General features: G+C 27.1%; 3 protein-coding genes across 7 annotated transcripts; 2 read left to right on the top strand and 1 right to left on the bottom strand.

Annotated features, from left to right (window-relative positions):
* Positions 1–1,691: 1,691 nt before the first annotated feature.
* Positions 1,692–11,009, top strand: Bma-ctg-1 (SEC14-like protein 4, putative; the record flags this gene model as incomplete). Of its 5 annotated transcripts, XM_043079713.1 has the most annotated exons (8): positions 2,923–3,029; positions 7,802–7,916; positions 8,368–8,458; positions 8,750–8,844; positions 9,286–9,493; positions 9,889–10,120; positions 10,605–10,771; positions 10,930–11,009. In XM_043079713.1, 8 exons carry the CDS (start codon positions 2,923–2,925, stop codon positions 11,007–11,009), a joined length of 1,095 nt encoding a protein of 364 aa, XP_042935647.1. The 5 variants fall into 5 exon arrangements, with proteins under 5 accessions (XP_042935650.1, XP_042935647.1, XP_042935648.1 ...); XM_043079716.1 differs by lacking the exons at positions 9,889–10,120; positions 10,605–10,771; positions 10,930–11,009 and adding an exon at positions 1,692–1,706 and having other exon boundaries at positions 2,905–3,029; positions 9,286–9,522; XM_043079714.1 differs by lacking the exons at positions 2,923–3,029; positions 7,802–7,916 and having other exon boundaries at positions 8,428–8,458.
* An 876-nt stretch (positions 11,010–11,885) lies between these two features.
* On the bottom strand, positions 11,886–12,418 carry Bm1698 (Uncharacterized protein; the record flags this gene model as incomplete). The annotated part of the gene is made up of 2 exons (XM_001896197.2): positions 11,886–12,000; positions 12,270–12,418. The coding sequence occupies 2 exons, from the start codon at positions 12,416–12,418 to the stop codon at positions 11,886–11,888; spliced, it is 264 nt and encodes an 87-aa protein (XP_001896232.2).
* A 1,334-nt stretch (positions 12,419–13,752) lies between these two features.
* Positions 13,753–17,743, top strand: Bm8746 (Uncharacterized protein; the record flags this gene model as incomplete). Its single annotated transcript, XM_001896198.2, has 10 exons — positions 13,753–13,891; positions 14,156–14,309; positions 14,551–14,773; positions 14,997–15,071; positions 15,308–15,875; positions 16,000–16,080; positions 16,243–16,403; positions 16,597–16,792; positions 16,962–17,152; positions 17,573–17,743. The coding sequence occupies 10 exons, from the start codon at positions 13,753–13,755 to the stop codon at positions 17,741–17,743; spliced, it is 1,959 nt and encodes a 652-aa protein (XP_001896233.2).
* Positions 17,744–18,032: the final 289 nt, after the last annotated feature.

The raw sequence follows: 18,032 nt of genomic DNA, 5'->3' as shown, positions 1-18,032 counted from the left end.
AAGGATTATTTTTTGATTGGTTTTTGTTATGTTTTGTTGATAAATGTATGGTTAAATTAGTGAAGATTCTGCTGTACAATCGACATGAATGAAAGTCCACTGAATAAAGTTTTCCTTTCGGCAGGGTGAGTCATCCGTGTTGCACTTTGTCGAATGTTGATGACTGCAAGTAGTAATCTTACACTGGGTGAAAGTGGGTGTGTAGTACATAACTGGTTACTACAATAATATACCAATCGCGAATTATTTTGGAAATAAATTAAATTCATCTATCTCTTCCAAGCATCATTCTTGTTTTCCAATAAATTCAGCAAAATTACCTGAACGATTATCGCAAAATTTATCGAATTATTGGAATTAGCTCATACGCTACCATTTGTTGTTCAAATGTTGACATCAATTTTTATTTGGTGTTCACCCGAATTAGGACAAAATTTTCTTCAAGTGCGCGCATCTTACAAAATCTGACATTTGAAATGATTTGATTTGGAGGAAGTGATTTTTAATCAGTTTTATGAGCAATGATGCGATGGGCGTAGTGGGAAAATCAATAAAATGTGTTTTGATTGATTAAAAAAATCCCACATTCTATGTCTGACGCAGCGTATCTGAGCACTATCGCATTTCAACATTTAATAGCGATGGTATATTTTCTTAAAAATAAGTCTTTTCATCCCGAGGCACTCATTTTGAGATTTGTGTTTTGATTTTAGGGCTAAAAGTTGCATTCGTTTTTTTTATATTTATTATTACTATTTAAGATTTAGTATATATTTAATACTATTATTTGATGGGTCATATAATTATCATTGTAATTGTAATGCATTGAGTGCTCACAATTTGATAATTACACTCGTAATTATTCCTCTTTTAATACTAATAAAAAGACATTTTAATAGACGTAACATTTCTTTTCGGATTTGCTAATAGTATACTAATAAATTTGTATTGAAGAACTTAAAAAAAACTAAAGGCATTGTTACTTACTCATTAGTTATCACCACATATCATTATGATTATCTTAAATTGTTATTCATTATTATCGTCACTGTTATTCGCTATCATCATCATTATCTTAAATCCTTGTCATTATCATTGTCATCATTATCGTTATTATTTTTACTATTTACTACACTAATCTAACATTATTTTATTAAATTATCATTATTCATCGTCATTACCCGTTAGTTATACATTTAAGATAATTAAACTAGATTAATTATTAATACATATTAATGATGTGTGTGTGTGTGTATATCTATCTATATGCATATATTTTATTTATGTGTAATATAATTAAGCTAAAATTAATTATAGTCCTTATAAACATAATTATAATTATTAGGAATAATATTCTTGATAACTAACTTCATATCATACATGTGCGTTCAGATTAATGAATTTAATAATTTAAAAGTTGAAGATGATTGTCATAATTTAAAAACATGAATTGAAATGATAATATCAGTATTTATCATTAATATTTGATAAACATTGGTATTTATGCATAAGACACTACAATTACACACAACATCTGTCTATCTATCTATCTATCTATAGAAACATTTGGAGGCAGATATGAAATTTAGAAAATGTTTGAAAACGGAAGGACAGGTTAGTGCTGGTCTGAAGGCGGAGCGGTTGAACAGCTACGGCGGTGCATTTTGCATTACATTTGCAGTTGAAGGAGGATGGATGGATGGGATGTATGTTATTGCCATCTTTGCTACTTTTCTCATACTGTTATCATCGTATATTGTTGAAATATTTTGATTTGAAGAGGGAAACGGAAGTGAAATTGGATTGGATTAGAGAGAGATGCTGGAGAATAAATTTTAATTCTTAATTTATTGAATTTGTTTAATTTTCATTCAGTTGATTAGATGAATTTAAATTCAATGAAATATGGAAAATATTTGTAAGAAAGAAGAAAAGAAAAGGAAGGAGAAGGAATTATTAAACAAAGTAAAGCTTAATTATACTAGTTAATTGATTCCTTATCGATTGATTGTTTTGTATTGAAATGAACGATTGGATTCGATTTGAATTTCAATTTACACCTAATAATTAATTTTACTTTGTTTTTCCTTCTTTTTTTTTTTTGTTCTTTTTTATTTTATTGGTTTCAATTTTTAATAAAAAATTTATTTTATATTCATGTTGCACTACAATAATAATAATAATAATGAATTAGTAAGGTGGATAATTGGAAATTTTAGAATTAAAACTCAGATTTTTTTTTCATTTTTTGAAATTTTCTTTTGCACTTTACTTTTGATAAATATTTATTTTTTAATTTTGTTTTTATCCTCAGAAAGATTAATCAAATTATTTCTCTAAATCATTAATAGGTCTTTTTATTTATTAACATCTAATATTATAGTATAACCAAAATTAAAAATTATCAAATGTTTATTAGTAATTAATCAGATCAAATATTATCAAATTTAATAAATTATTAAATGCTATAATTTGTCAAACTGATTATGAAATGAAAAAATTATGGCTGTAATATTGATTGCATTTATATTATAAATTTAGTAATAGAAAAAAAAAAATAAAATTAGGAGAAAAAAAAAACAATTTTTTTTCCTAATTTTATTTTTCGAATTTCTCAAATAAACAATGATTGTTGCAATTTGTTTTCAGTAATGCACAACTTTTGCATTCATTTTTAAAGTACCTTTCTAAACATTAACAAACTCAAAAACATTTTCAAAAATACTTTCACATCAAAAAACAAAAAAGAAATTAAACACTTTAAAATAATAAGAAAAAAATGAAATGGAAAAAAAAAATTTCCGTATTGCATTCTCATTAATTGTTCAATATATTACGGTAAATTGTCATTTATTTATTTATTTTTTTTTTATTTCAAATTAAAATATTTATTTTTTATTACAGAAAAATCTGCAATCAGTTATGCATTCAGTACTGCATGAGCTAACGAATGAAGAATTACGAATGATCGATGATTTACGAACAGTTATACCAGCACTTCAAACTGTTAATGATGGCTATATTGCGAGGTAAAATTTTCTTTTTTGTTCATTTTCCATTCCATAATTAATTATTATGAAAATATAAGAATAATATATTTAATAAATTATCTTGAATTTCTTGAATATTTCAAGATTTTCATCATTTTTTTGTAAATAATTTTATTAAAAATTAACTTTTTTTATCTTTTTGTTTGTTTGTTTTTATTTACTTTTCTTTTTTTTTTGTTTAATCGAAATTCAAATGATTGCATAAATTTGGTCATACTGAATTTACTTTGCAAATATCCTAGCGATCGCATGCAAATTTTTGCATTTTGCATGCATTGCATATTTTTAATAAAATATATTGGTTTGCTTTATTGGTTAGCATGCACTTATGTATTATTTTTTCATTTACAATTCTTATTTTAATTTCAAATTTTTTAATTATAAAAAAAAAAAAAAAACAGTGCAAAAGTTGCTTATTCGTTGAAATATATATAATACGAGGATTACAATATTTTTTTATCATTTTTAATTTAATTTTTTAAATATAATAATAATTGGACCCATTCAATCATTACTTAAATAATTTCTTATTGATATTTAATAATGGAATATTAAAATTCATTTATTACTTAGTAATTTTTATAAAGGAAAGAAACTGTTCGCTTGGAATTTATTTCTCTTATTAAAACATATTATTAACATTCAAATTAATCAGTAATATTTAAAAAAAAATAAAAATAAAAAAGTTAATGAAAAATGAAACAATTAACGATTCTTTTAAGTTATCATTCAATATTATTGTGGGGCAAAAAAAAGCAAAAAAAAGCAAAAAATAACAAAACGAAATTGAAATATAAAAAAAATATTATCAACTTATCATCAATGATATGATATTAAATTACTCATGCATTAATTTCTACTCATACAGTAATAGTTATGCTATTTCATTTACAACATTTATTTGAATTAATTATTTTGAATATACAATTTCTTCTATTTTAGTGAGAAAATGACAGTAACTTTTAGTGATTGTCCTTGATAATATTTTAGGATAAATGTGGTGATATTTAAATATACTATGAAATTGAAATGTCAAAAAAAAAAAAATAAATAAATAAATTTACTTTTTTGCAAGTGTTATCAATTTATCATTTGTGTCATATGAAAATTATCATTGATAATATCCAAAAATAAATGCACCAATTTTCTTAAAATAATATTGCTGATAATATTCCGAGACAAAATGTATTAATTTCTTGACAACTTTGGCATATTTTTTTCTTTCTTTCTTTTTTCCTTCTTTTTACATCGATATCTGAGAGACAAAATGGATGCAAAATGATGATAGTCTGATGTGACAATTTTCAGTTATATTACATAGTTTCGAATTTTCTATTTTATCTTCGTAAACGGAACTGGAATCTAAGAGTAGTTTCCCTCTTTTTTTTTTCTCCCTCCCTTTTCTCTCTCTCTCTCTCTTTCATTCATTAATCAGATAAATGTTGGCAATTGTGAAGGTAATAAAAACTATTTCTAGTTATCTTCATGTGATAATTTAACAAAATATGACACAAATTTTCTGTCATTAAATTTTTGATTTTGAATTTCTATCATTAAATTTTTTGAAAAAAAAAAAAAAAACACTTATTTTGGTTTCATTAAAAAGTAACAAAAGAGAAAGATTGTCAAATATTATTACATTTTGATAGATTTATCAGTAATAAATTGATTTGAAACTATAAAACTATTGAAATTTATTCAAATTTTTCTATTTCTTTCTATTATTTATTAATATTATCATTCCTTATATTATCACTGATAATATTATCATTCGATTTTTTATTTGTTCATTCATTTTAACAGTTTTTTTTTTTTTTAAAAAAAAAAATGAATATTTTATCAAAAAAAAACAGACAGTAAATAAATTTAAATTGTTTTTTTTTTTATTAAATGACAAAATTCTATTATAGTATTTGTCTAATTTATCAACTAATCATCTTACATGTAATTTTTTTTAATTTTTTTCTTTTATTAGATATGGCACTTCTTTTTTTTTGCAACTTTATTATTAGAAAAATAAGTTTTTCATGTTGTTTAAAAGAAATAATAAGTATTTGTACACAAAATTTTAATAATAAGTTTTCACCGAAAGAATAGAAAGTGAAAAAAGAAAGATGAAAAGTCGATAAGACATATTATAATTACTTATTTGTTTATCGATTACAAAAAACAGGGAAACTTGGGGCACAAGAAACGGAAGAGATAGTTGAAAGGAAAGAAAATAAGCAGAATAATAATTTATATTTAATACGGAAATACGTGAAATCATGCAATGCTTACTTTGTTTACTTGTTTACTATAAATATTGTGTATTTTTATGCATATTTAATTCTTAAGTTACATACCAGTTACTATTTTTTTTTTCTTTAATTTCGTTTTTTTTTTTTATTCAAGCAAATGAAGTCTTAATTAAAAAAGGAAAGTTTTTAAATGATATTGTTTTTGTAATATAATTTTTGCTATTACTTTGTTTTGAACCATTTGTTCTGTAACCCTAGAAGAACTTTTTTTAAAAAAAAAAAAAAAAAAAATAATAATTTATTCGGAAGTATTTTATAGTTTTTTTTTATTATCTCCTGAAATTTTATCATGAGTCATTTTTAGAAATTTAATATAATTTATTTTTTCTCCTTTTACGAGCAAATGTTGTCAAATTGATAAGACGAAAATGTATTTGGTTTCTCGATCTTCCTTCCTATTTCAAAAAATAGAGGAACCACTTATTACAAATAAAAGGATGAGAGCACAAAATCAATTATGTACTTTGTATATTTCGTTTAAAAAAAAAAAAAAGAAAACTTACAAGTGCAAATATCATCCAGTCATTTATTTTCACTTTTAAATCGTATAAATTTTTTTTTTGAAAAACGCTTCTGTAAAATTAATTCTGTAAAAAAATTCTGTAAAATTTAAAATTCTCATTAAATCTTTTTTTTTTTTCTTCTTTTGTAGGATAAGACTTTTCACTTTAAATTTTAGCTTAGGATTCAGATATCATTGATATAGAAATAAAAGAAATAATACGGTAGTATATGGTAATATTATAAATGAAAACATATTAATAATTAGTTTTATGTTTGTAAAATCATCATAATATTTGCTATTAATCGACAATATCGCTGAAAAAAACTGATGCAAATAACAATTTTTACATTTTCCATTTAGTGTGGATACGGTACTGCACCGATAGCATACTGTACCATATTAATAACTGATTACGGTAACATTCTGTATCATGCCAATGACTAATTTTATATTTGTAAATTTATTGTAATACTTTTCCTCTAATCGATAATATTGTCGAAACAGCAAATTTTCTACTTTTCAGACACTGCTAATAATGATAATATTGATAAGAATGAACTGACACGAATTCATAAAAAAAAAAATTCAAGAAAAGTTCTTGCATGTGATATTTAAAAGTCCCTTTTCAAATGTTATTTAAAAATTAATTTTTAAATGTTTCTGGAAATTGTTTTGTTGATGATTTGCAATTTAGCTATAATGAAATTAATGAAAATTGAAAGTTCCTTTGACATGAAATTACCAAAACCAGTCTTTCTCTCATTCTTCTGTTAAAACTGTGACAACCAAAAAAAGTAATTTTACATGGCAATGAAAAAATAAAAAAAATAAAAAATTTTTTGAAAGCTGAAATGGTTGGCTGATTTCTCCTCTTTATTTTAGTTAATCTTAGTAAAAGAATAGAATTATCTTTAAGAATTAATTAGGTGATACTTTCTTTTCCTTCTTTTATCCCTTGCGGCATTTTTGTTGTATCATTCAATCAATATGTTTGTTTGTTTTTTTTTTCTTTTTTTTTCACATTTATTAATTTCTTAGTCAAATAAAAAAAGAATTAAAAAGAAAAAAAAGAAAAAATTAGGATGAAACGTCAAATTTGTATTAGTTTAATTTTCTTCTTTTTATTATCTTCAAAATGATTTTAAGTAATTTTGCATTATTGTTTGTTGATCACACAATTTCTTAAAGCAAAAATATAATCAAATTAATTAAATAATTAATTAGTTGCATTAGCATTAGTAAGCAATAAAAATTTTAGGATGAATTACACATATGTTTAAACTGATTGTGATAAAATATGAAAAGTTCTTGGGAAATTTAGAAGGAATTTCTTTTTTCATTTTCTTACGCTACAAAATATTCACATCCTTCTGTTACAAAACTCTTCAACTTCATACTTCAACTTTCAAATATTCTACAGAATTTTCAAACAATTTTATTTACTTTTAATTAGTTAAGACAGATAAAGGAAATAAATTAGTTATTCTGGAAATTTTCACAAAATAGTGAAATATTATATATTCCATATGAATTAGTGTTTTGATAAATCATATCATTCGAAATTATGTGATCCATTTATCAGAGAAAAAAATTCATTTAAATTGTGAATTATTTGAAAACTAGCAGCTTAATAAGTAATGCCATAGCTTAAATTCATTTTTTCCTTTTCTATTCATTGATTTATGGATTTGCCGAGGAAAAAATGATTTCATTTGGTAAATTTTGAAATTTAATTAACCTTTTGCATACTTTGAATTCGGCATTATCGATTAATCTATTTGAAATGAAGGAATAAATACCAATTGTAAAATATAATATGCAAAAATTTATTGCAATGCTTTTTTTCTCAATTTATTATCCATGTAAAAAATTTGTATCAGTTCCTATTTTTAAAATTCCTTTGCGCATAAAAACATATGTTGGATAAGATTGCATTACCTTTCAAGGTGGTTACGTTCACGTGACGGACGTTTCGATGAAACCGCTGATGCATTGAAGAAACATGTGGTATTTCGAAAAGCGTGGGATCTCGATAATTTACCAAATTGGAAAGCACCCGAAGTATTACCAATTTTTTTGCTATTTTTTCTTGCAAAACACGAATAGTAAAAGTGATAGGTATAAATATTACAAAATAAGTTTAAAAAAAAAAAATATTTAATTTGAAATCTTACTTATGCTTCGTTAAAAATTCATTTTGATATTCAGGAAATTACATTCAGAATCGAAATCTATTTTAAACAATCAATACAAAATTTCATATAAAAATCAGTGAGAATTGATAAGAGTTGATAAGAGGAGTGGAGTAAAGTGAAGATAAGAAATTCAAAACGTAATTTTAATAATAATAAATTAATAGTAGAAATTAGAATGGCAATGAATGGTAATATCAATTATTTTTAAGACATTCATTTGATGCAATTTTCTCTCTCTCTCTCTCTCTCTTTCTCTCTCCCTTTCTTCTCTTTTTTATTCATTTCAATTTTTTTTTTTTTTTTTTTTTTTTTTGCAGATTCTAGAAAAATACTGTGGTTATGGATTCTTATCAGATAAAGACGGTTTTCCAATACTTATGTCTTTATTGGGTAACATGGATGTTGAAGGTATTATTTTCATTCGTCTTTTTGAAAATTTAAAATTGAATTAATAACTCTTGATTTTAAATTTTAAATTCCATATTATATATGATTGCATATGATCTTTACTAAATTATTCATATTATCTTCGGCAACGGTTTTTTTCTTTTTTTTTTTTTTTTTTTTTTTTTGAGAATTAATGATGAAAGAAGAGATCGAAGATAGTTATCTACATTTGATCAATAAATTTATCATTTCGTTTTATATTTTCTTTTTTCAAGGTCTTTCTTTTTTTTTTTTTTTAAATTTTATTTATAGGAATGTTGAAATCAGTGCAATCCAGTGATTATATCAAATATTCTCTCGCTGCAATTGAACGGGGTATACGACTATGCAGCGATAAATCCAAAGAGGTCAACTATTGTAATTTGAAATTTAAGATTAAAATATGCTATGATTTCATTTCATTCTAAATAGATCAACTCAGCCGATCGATCGATCGATCAATCAATTAATCAGTCGATCAATCAATCAGTTAGTTAAATATTATCCTAACAAGTAGAATCATTTGGATATTTGAATGATTTTAAAAAAAAAAAAAAAAAAGAGTGAAAATTAAAAATCAAATAATTTATACTTTAAATTAGATTTTCTAAATTCATCATTAATTTTGGTAACATTCATATTCTTAATTATTTCTATATTTTCAAATTATAATTTCGAAACTTGTAAACATTTCTAAAAGTTAGTTATAATTTGAGAGAAAAAAAAAAAGAAAGAAAGAGAAGAGATTAATTGCAAAATCAAATCACTGATTTCTTTTTTTTTTAATTTATCAAACTTTTTTCTTACAGACCGGTCATGCATTTGAACAAATGATGATTGTATTCGACTTGGATCACATCAGTAGTGCACATTATTCATGCAAAGCATTCGCTTCTTCTTTCACAACACTTATTTTACTCTTTCAAGAGCATTATCCATTGGTACTGAAAAAAATTCTTATCATTCGAGCACCTGAAATGGCTAGAGTTGCATTTAATACAATGACCGCATTTTTAAGCGATAAAATACAAGTAAATTTTAATTGAAATTTATTAATCAAACATTGTTAAACAAATTGTAACAAAAGAAAGAATGAACAAAACAAAGAGCTTTGCTTTATTATGCTAATTTAGAATATTAAATGCAGATGTAAACTGCTTAATAACAATTAATGTTTAATAAATAATTCATTAATAATGTTAAAATAATATTACAGAATGGACTATGCTTCTTTTTTCCTAAACATAATTAAGAATTAAAATAATTTAAATTTACTTGAAAAAAAAAAAAAAAAAAGCAGTTCTAATTTTTCCATCGAATTAATTTTTTTTTTATTAATTTTTTACTACAATATGTTTTTTTTTTTTTCCATGAACTAATCGAAATGCCTTCAATTGATGAATGGGAATTAGCACTAAAACAATATGTTGAATTGGATTCATGGCCTGTTCATTGGGGTGGTAAACTGTGCGAAAATGGTGATCCAAAATGTCCATCTAAAATACGGTACGGTCTTGGACCAATTCCTGATACGTATTACATTGATCCGGATGATGCGATGCCTGATTATGATCAACTTACAACTGTTTACGCCGGTGAAAAACATCTCATTGAGATTAAAGTTGAAGCGAATACAAGAATTAGGTTAACATTTTCAATATTTAATTTTCAAATATTTAATTTACAGGACATCTATTTTATAGGATATGGTAATAGTAATGAATATAATTAATAATAATAATAATAATGACGACGACAACAATGATGATAATAATAATTATTATTAATAATGATTAATAATAATAATAATAAAATAATGATCATAATAAAACAATAATAAATAATAACAAATAATAATAATAGTGTCAATCTGTTAGTTTCTTCATTAGGGATATGGTTGGAGATGTGCGAAAATTGCCGTAAGGTATTCTGGGTAGCACTCTAAATTCAAAATGACCAATCAATTAAGTATCAAGTTAGAATATTTTAGATATGTATGCTAGCATTTTAGGATGGTGGTTAGTTAAATCACTGGAACCAATGAAATAATACTATTCCTTTTCATTCACATCAATTTTTGAGATATTAACTTGCAAATAGTACCAACTAATTATGATATGTATTTCAGCTGGCAGTACATGACATCGGAGGAAGATATTGGTTTCGGTATACACTTCGATAAAACGTCCAAAGCAAACAATTTAATTGAAATGGAAACCGTTTTCCCATATATTAGGTTAGAGTGTTCACAAGTGCCCATATCTGGATCTATTCTATGTGAAAAAGCTGGAAGATGTAAGTCTTTTTCACTTTTGAAATTTTTTTTCAAACATACAATGTCTAAAGCAAGTAATGATCAAAGAATTATCCTTTTTCACTCTGCAAATAAGTGTAATTCTACTCTTCAACAAATGTGGAAAATGAATACTTGTAATTCACATATTTAATTACAGATATAATTGAATTCGACAATTATTACTCATGGTTCTCAGCAAAACAATTGCGTTACAACATCGAAATTGATCAGCTGTAGATGACAAAATAACGATTTGCACAGATTATACATATCTTTAAGTTCATGGTTCCTGTTCGTCATGCTGCTGTATATTTGTAAATTGTTACCTCGTCCATCTATATTACATTTTTGTAGATAAAAAATTCAAAGTTTGTCTTATGATACTTAGTCAAATCGGATAAAATAATTTGCTTCACGTTGCAACCACAAGAACTTGTTTTTTTTTCTTAACCTATAGGCCGAGAACAGACTTTTAAAATGCTTAGAAGCAATAAACACTTGCTGATTAGAACTCAATAGCATCTGTAAGGAATATCCAATAACAACCTCAAATGTAGCTTCCAAGCTTCAGGAAACCATCATAATAATGATAAATTTGATTGGCATTAATAGCTAGCCATACAACAGTAAATAAGCTATGAGCACCTTTTAAGTTATTTTCTAAGAGCGATATTAATCTCATACTTGCAAAATATAGAGATCAAAAAATATCCCGGTGGAACTATAAGTATGATGTTGTCATCTATTTTAAAAGACAGCACTTATACAAATCCAGTGGCCTTTCTGACTGATATGTGATAATATTATCAGTCAAACTTCCGTTTATTTTCAAAACCTTAGAATTCCACCTAAAAAGCATTGAAATGTTTGGAACGAATATGTTGCCCTCGTTCTTACTTATCATGTATGCAGCCAGATTTTATACTTCTGATAAAGCAATTTAAATTACAAAAAGGAGTCGGTAAAATTATCGACTTCGCGGATTTAAGAAGTTACAAAAACGAATCAGTATAGTTATTGACTTCAAGAATCTAAGAAGATACATTTCATTAGTGTTCACTAAAACACTAAACAAGATCACTACAAAAAATCGATTTAACGAGCATTTATCATCTACTTCTTCAATCCAGCTTTTTCATATGCTAAAGCGAGGTCTTTGGGACAGCTATGCATTATCCCTGGTGCATGTGAGCAAATTTCTTTTATATGTTCATACGCATCGTAATTTCTGCAACAATAAGCAATTAGAACGTAGTAACTGAAATGATCTGAAATCTATGAACGAAAAAAATCCCAACCCTCAATGGTAATAACATCCAAGACAAAATCGATTCGATCTACGATCAATCCGACGTAGTGACTGCATAAAAATCTAGCAGTACGATAACTGATATAAAATTTTAAGCACTCCTTATTCCTTATTAGTTAAGCATTCCTGATTCATGCTTTAAGCAGTTACTCAAAAAAATGAACAACGTTAATCGAATTAAGTCTTACTTGAAAAACTCTTCCCATTTTTTTCGTCGCATGTTTTCATTTCTACGTAACATCATAAAAATAATTCCCGACACCGCAGTTGAGGCAACCACCGAAAAAGCGGTGAAACGCCATAACGGATAACGTAGAAATGGAGGTCCTCCAAACATTTCTGAAACATGAAATACAACATGTTAACATAACATGTTTAAAGAGGTAGGCAAGGACGACAAAAAAGTATAAAATCTGTCAAGCATATAAGCCAACTTTTGCCATGACAGTTATACCTATGTCATATAGTGCTTACATATTTATTTAAAATATGAGTTTTTACCTATGCACAATGCGTTTTCGTGATTCCTCTAATATTAACTAATAACCAGATTATCAGTAGCTTAAAGACTGGCACGTAATTGCAAAGTTATGAACATTAGTAGCTTACTTACAGTCATTCCGATTACCTTATAATAGACCGACACATGTCATCTAAGTAAAAGTACCAAAAAAACACAACCAGCATTCATAAACATCATTTCTCTCTTTTTTGAACCCAAAAATCAGATTTTATATAATCCTGAACATAAGTATTAACTTCTAATTGAAAACAACAAATGTTAGCATTTATTCGTAACCAATTTAACTGTCCGATGAAAATATCGGAATCAAAAGACTTTACGTGAAAGAAAACATCGAATTCATGAGATCACTTCCAGATGAAAATATCGAACCCACCAAATTTCACATAAGCAAAAACACCGAACCTACCAGATCACACCTCGATGAAAACACCAGAAACACCAGATGGATATGCCAACGAACCTTAAGCTAAAGGAATGAAAAAGTGAATGATAGTGATGAGAGAATAGATATTACAGATTGCAATGATAGAATGCGGTTAATTGATAGACTAAGATACCAGAGTAAGAGAAAGAGAGTGTGAAGCAGACGACATGATGAATTCATGATGAAAAAGCGGGAAATATGATTGCTTCGTTTGCCTTAGATGTGATGGTGACCTTTCGATTCCTGCTTTCTCCTTTTCCTTTTTTTTGGCATTTAATTTCTTTTGTTAATGCGTACGTACAAACGTGAAAGTTACACGAAACTCCCGTCGTTTTTCACGTGTCTATCAATTACGTGATTATGTAATTTTGCAGATAATTCTGTTTATTTGTGAATTTCTGTTGTGTATTTGTTGACATGCGAAAAGTCTCATAATTTTAGCTAATACACACAACTAGTGCTAACGAGATGTTGTTTTGAGAGGAATTAAAAAATTTTTAGGGAAATATTTGCGAGTATTTTAAAAGTGTAAGTTTAAAAAACTAATGCTATCAGTCGTGTATGAACCATTTGCTTGCTATTCGGATATTAATTTTTCCTTATTAATTATGCATTTTAAATTTGAAAAAACAAGTATAGTATTTTATCTTTCAGATTTTAGCAATAAAATCAAATGTTATACAGTGACGAAAAATTCGTATGGACAGACGCATTACGTCTGATGCTTATTAAAGAAGTGAAACGACGTCCAATAATTTGGTCATCCAGTTCGAATAATTTCAATAATATGAATGACAAAATAGCGTATCAGATCACTAAAAAATTGCATGAAGTATCAACTGGTATTTGTAGATTAACAGGTAAGATGAATTAATAAAATTTTGAAAAATTCTTGCTACAGATTCATAAATCTGTTTTTTTCCTGTTTACTATTCCTTCTTTTCTTGTTAGTCTTTTTTTTTTTTTTTTTTTTTTTTTTAGTGATATTACTAAGCAATTATAAAACACAACATGTGTGAAATGGCATAATTTTGGTATTAATTAGGTGTAGATTTGCTAGATTTAGATATTATGATGGTTATACTAAGGTTTTTTTCTAAGAGTTTTAATACTCTCTTTTCTAGTAAATCATATAAAAAACGAATGGAAGTGCATTAGTAATGAATGTATCCGAATTTTGAATAGAAACGATGAATTTATACAAACAGATGCATCGATTTGGCGTTTCGGTTATGTGCTGAAATTTATGCTCCACGCTATAACGGGTACAGAAGAGGGGTACGTGGATTTGTTTGAACTAATTTTTTATTCTTTACTCCTAAGATATATCATATATCATTTGTTTCACCCTACAGACTATATTTTTTTTTTTTTTTTTTTTGTATTGAGCATTGCTTAACATCGTAGTGCTTTCCAGTCATGACGTATATGATGCAAATTTGCACAGTTAATATATCATAGATCAGAATGTATTTTCCGAATTAGTGACAACTGGGAAGTTGTAATAATTTTTTTTCAGGAATGCTTGTGCTTTAATATACCTTAATAAGTTGAATATTTTCTGCATAGTCCGTGAGAGCGATATTATAGGAGTGCTTTGGCCTTTTTCAAATGTAAATATTCGATTGAAGGGAAAAATTGAGAGAGCTGTTGTAATCGAAGTGGGTCAACATCGTGTTATAGTCGAGAAATGTAAACACCAATCATTCCCAAAAAATTTATATATGATTCCGAATGACATGGTAAGTTTTTACTTCTTGTTTTTTGGAATAATGTACATTTTTGGATGGAAAATATGAGTTCTAAATATCTTGGATGGCAATTTGATAAAAACCAAATCCTTCAGATTTCCGGAATCAGATGTTACACTTTGAGATTTCGGGATTTCTTTGGTATTGGTTTATTCTGCACTCAAATGGTAATCTGAACTAAACGAACGGTTTTAATGAAGTTACTCTATTTCAGCTTACCGAAATACATATGTTATCTCGTAAACTTGAAATTCAGCCAATGTGTCACACTGGTTCTCTTATGAGAAGGGTAAATTTTGTCGTATCTTTCAGTTGGAAAAAACTCTCTAAGATGCTTTGTTCCTAATTTGAAATTTAGTCATAATTCATGAATTATGAATCTTTGCATTTAATTCAGTTTAAATCAAAAACATGAAATCTCACTAGTTAAAATCAAAATATAGTGCTTTTTGACTAATAATATTTGACTTCATCTTAATAAGATTAGACGTAATTTTTTTCTTGTGACATTATACATGCTTCTAGGATGATGAGCTAGTCTACTATGATAGCACAGCCTACTCCGATAGAGAAAATTCTGTAAAAAATGCACCCATGTCGTTGCGTATGCCAGATGTTGGAGAAAGCAAACCATTCTCAGCATTCCAATTGTTAATTCAGAACCAGACTTTTTCGAAACGACCTTTATTTTGCGGCATCTCTTCCTCAGCATTAGCTCATGTTGATTCTGAGTTACACAGAAAGCGTGCGCTGTATCTTCTGCAGTCCGAGTCATCCAGCCGTAGTCGACCCACTTCGCAACGTCCTGCCATAGCTTCATTTACTGAAAGTCATCATGACACTAATTCAACTTTTCCAGTTGGATTTTCTCGAACTCCAACTAGAGTCACAAAACTGATAGAATGTTTGAATTATAACTGGGGCCGTTTATGTCGACGTCTGGATAATATTCGTTGTGAAGCGGATGGACTGAGATGTATGGTTGTTGTTGCTAAAAGAGATATTGACAACCAATTGAAAACAATATCGTTGAGTGCTTTAAGGCCTCATGTTCCTACTGTGGTTCCAGCGTGCGGTTCTGCTGCTGAAAAAGGTAATCTGAGAAAAGAATTTTTTGAAGGTATAAAAATGAGTTTACCTGGAATTTCTCTAGTTTTAGTGTCAGTTTATTTGATACTCTCCTGTTTGAGACTTTCCTAAATTAGACTGTTTTGTAGAAATGAAAGCAGTCTTGGTGCAAACGGATAAAGTTTTTAATGGAGAAGATGGTTTCTTCCACATCGGAAAACTTTATGCAGGTAAATTACTCCTTTTATCAGTAGTTCTTTCACTTACTTTTTTTATGAATTAAGAAAAGTGGCAGGAAATAGTTTCTGACACCGAATTTAAGAAATGGACTTTCTGAAATCCAAGCTATCTGAAATGAATTCAGAATAGATTAAATGTATGATTTTTTGCAGATGAGGTTTACCGATACTGTCCCAAAGAATTTGTTCATGGCTTAGTGGCTACGTGTTCTCACCCAACGGTATTTGCTCGATGTCTTGCACGGCATATTTTTACACGTGAAGAGATCAGCATGTTATTTTCGGAAAATATGACGATTAGCCAAATAAAACGGGTATCTTTAAGAAATGATCAAAGTTTAAATTTCAGCATGTTGATAAGGAAGAAATATTCAAATCTTACTGGAAAGGTGGAGTTTGAATTCAGATCAAGAAATGATTTTGAAGTAAAAGTCGAAATTAAAGATCAATTCTTAATTTGGCTTAAGATTGAACTTTATCCTTGACTTAAAAAGAATTACTCTTTAGATTCGGTGGATAGAAATTATGATATCTGTATGCTATCCGCGCAAACAATTGTCATCATTGTATAAAAGTTGCTTACAAGCATTGTCTGGATTAGCCGATTACGAAAACTTATTGCTGGAGTTAGAAAAAGAGAACTACAGTCTTGATAATTCAGAGCGACGTGGTGTTCCTGTAAAACGAATGCGTTCAGATGATGGTACTAATTCTTTTCAGTTAAATTGAATTACTTTTTCTTTTGATTAGTTTTAGGAATTCATTTTACTTTTTTTTTTCTGATTAATTCCTGGAGACTTTTGAAATAATGATCAGTTAAGTTTCATCTGATATAAATATCTTAATTCAGTTATGCCTGAACTTAGTTTCAGCTTGTTCATCAAAATATAAGTCTACCGAAGAAAATGAATTAGAAATAGATTATTTGTTACCTCAAACTCTTTCTCGTATACGACGACAGCAGGAAAATGCTGAAGGATTTGCCCTTAAAGTTGCTCTCTTATTGTATAGTGGTAGTGATGATATTAAGAAACCATGTAAAGAAAAACGAAATCAAGCTAAAGTAAGTTAAATTTTTTTTTTTTCCTTGAACGGTTAGTTTCTTAATAAATTTTGATGCTTTTTATTGTTAAAAAATGTTTTTGTTTATGATTTAAAGAGCACATCATAATTAGTCACAGTTCAAATTTTACTTTAGATATCTTGATCTTCTATTAGGATGTTATTTTTTAAAAATATTCTAATCTACTCTCATTAAGAAACTTCAGATTAAGATTTCCAATTTTAGAGCATAGATTTTGATGTGTTAAGGAATAAACGCTCTAGATAAATATTCATTTTAAAATTCTATATACACATGTTGCTTAGAACTTTCCAACATAACTTCTTTTAAAATATCAGAGCTTTGCTTGCTCTACTGCACTGCAAAAATTTCTCACTGATGTTCCGATACAGTTATTTTTCCACAATATTTATTTTTTAGTTGATGTGGCTGAAGGAAAAGGTGCAAGAACTTTATCCAGTAGATACAGTGAGAAATGTAAATTACCAGTGGAGTCGATGTATCGATGCATTAGATACACACGCATATAAACTGAAGAAAATGTCTTCTGATGAATATGATTCGAGTGACGAATATGGAAGTTGGAATTAAACATTCTTCTTCCTTTCTCTTTTCCTTTCTTTTTATTTTGATTTGATAAATTAGTTCTGGAGAAATCTGTTGAATGTCCATTTTTTTTTTTTTTTTTTCAACTATAATATGTTTTAAAATGTGTCATATTGATGAAACACTTTGGTTTATGTTTTTGTATATTTCTTAAGTTTTCTTCCATTGTATCAAAATTTTTCTGCTTTATTTCACTTACAGAGCTTTAAAATAACGTGAATAACGTTTGTGTGATCGGTTTCAAATAAGATTGGATGAAGAAATTTAATTAGCC

Source organism: Brugia malayi (genome assembly GCF_000002995.4).
Source record: "Brugia malayi strain FR3 genome assembly, contig: Bm_v4_Chr3_scaffold_001, whole genome shotgun sequence".
NCBI classification, from domain to species: domain Eukaryota; kingdom Metazoa; phylum Nematoda; class Chromadorea; order Rhabditida; family Onchocercidae; genus Brugia; species Brugia malayi.
The sequence above is the reverse complement of the archived record's forward strand: the minus strand, read 5'-3'. Positions and strand labels throughout refer to the sequence as shown.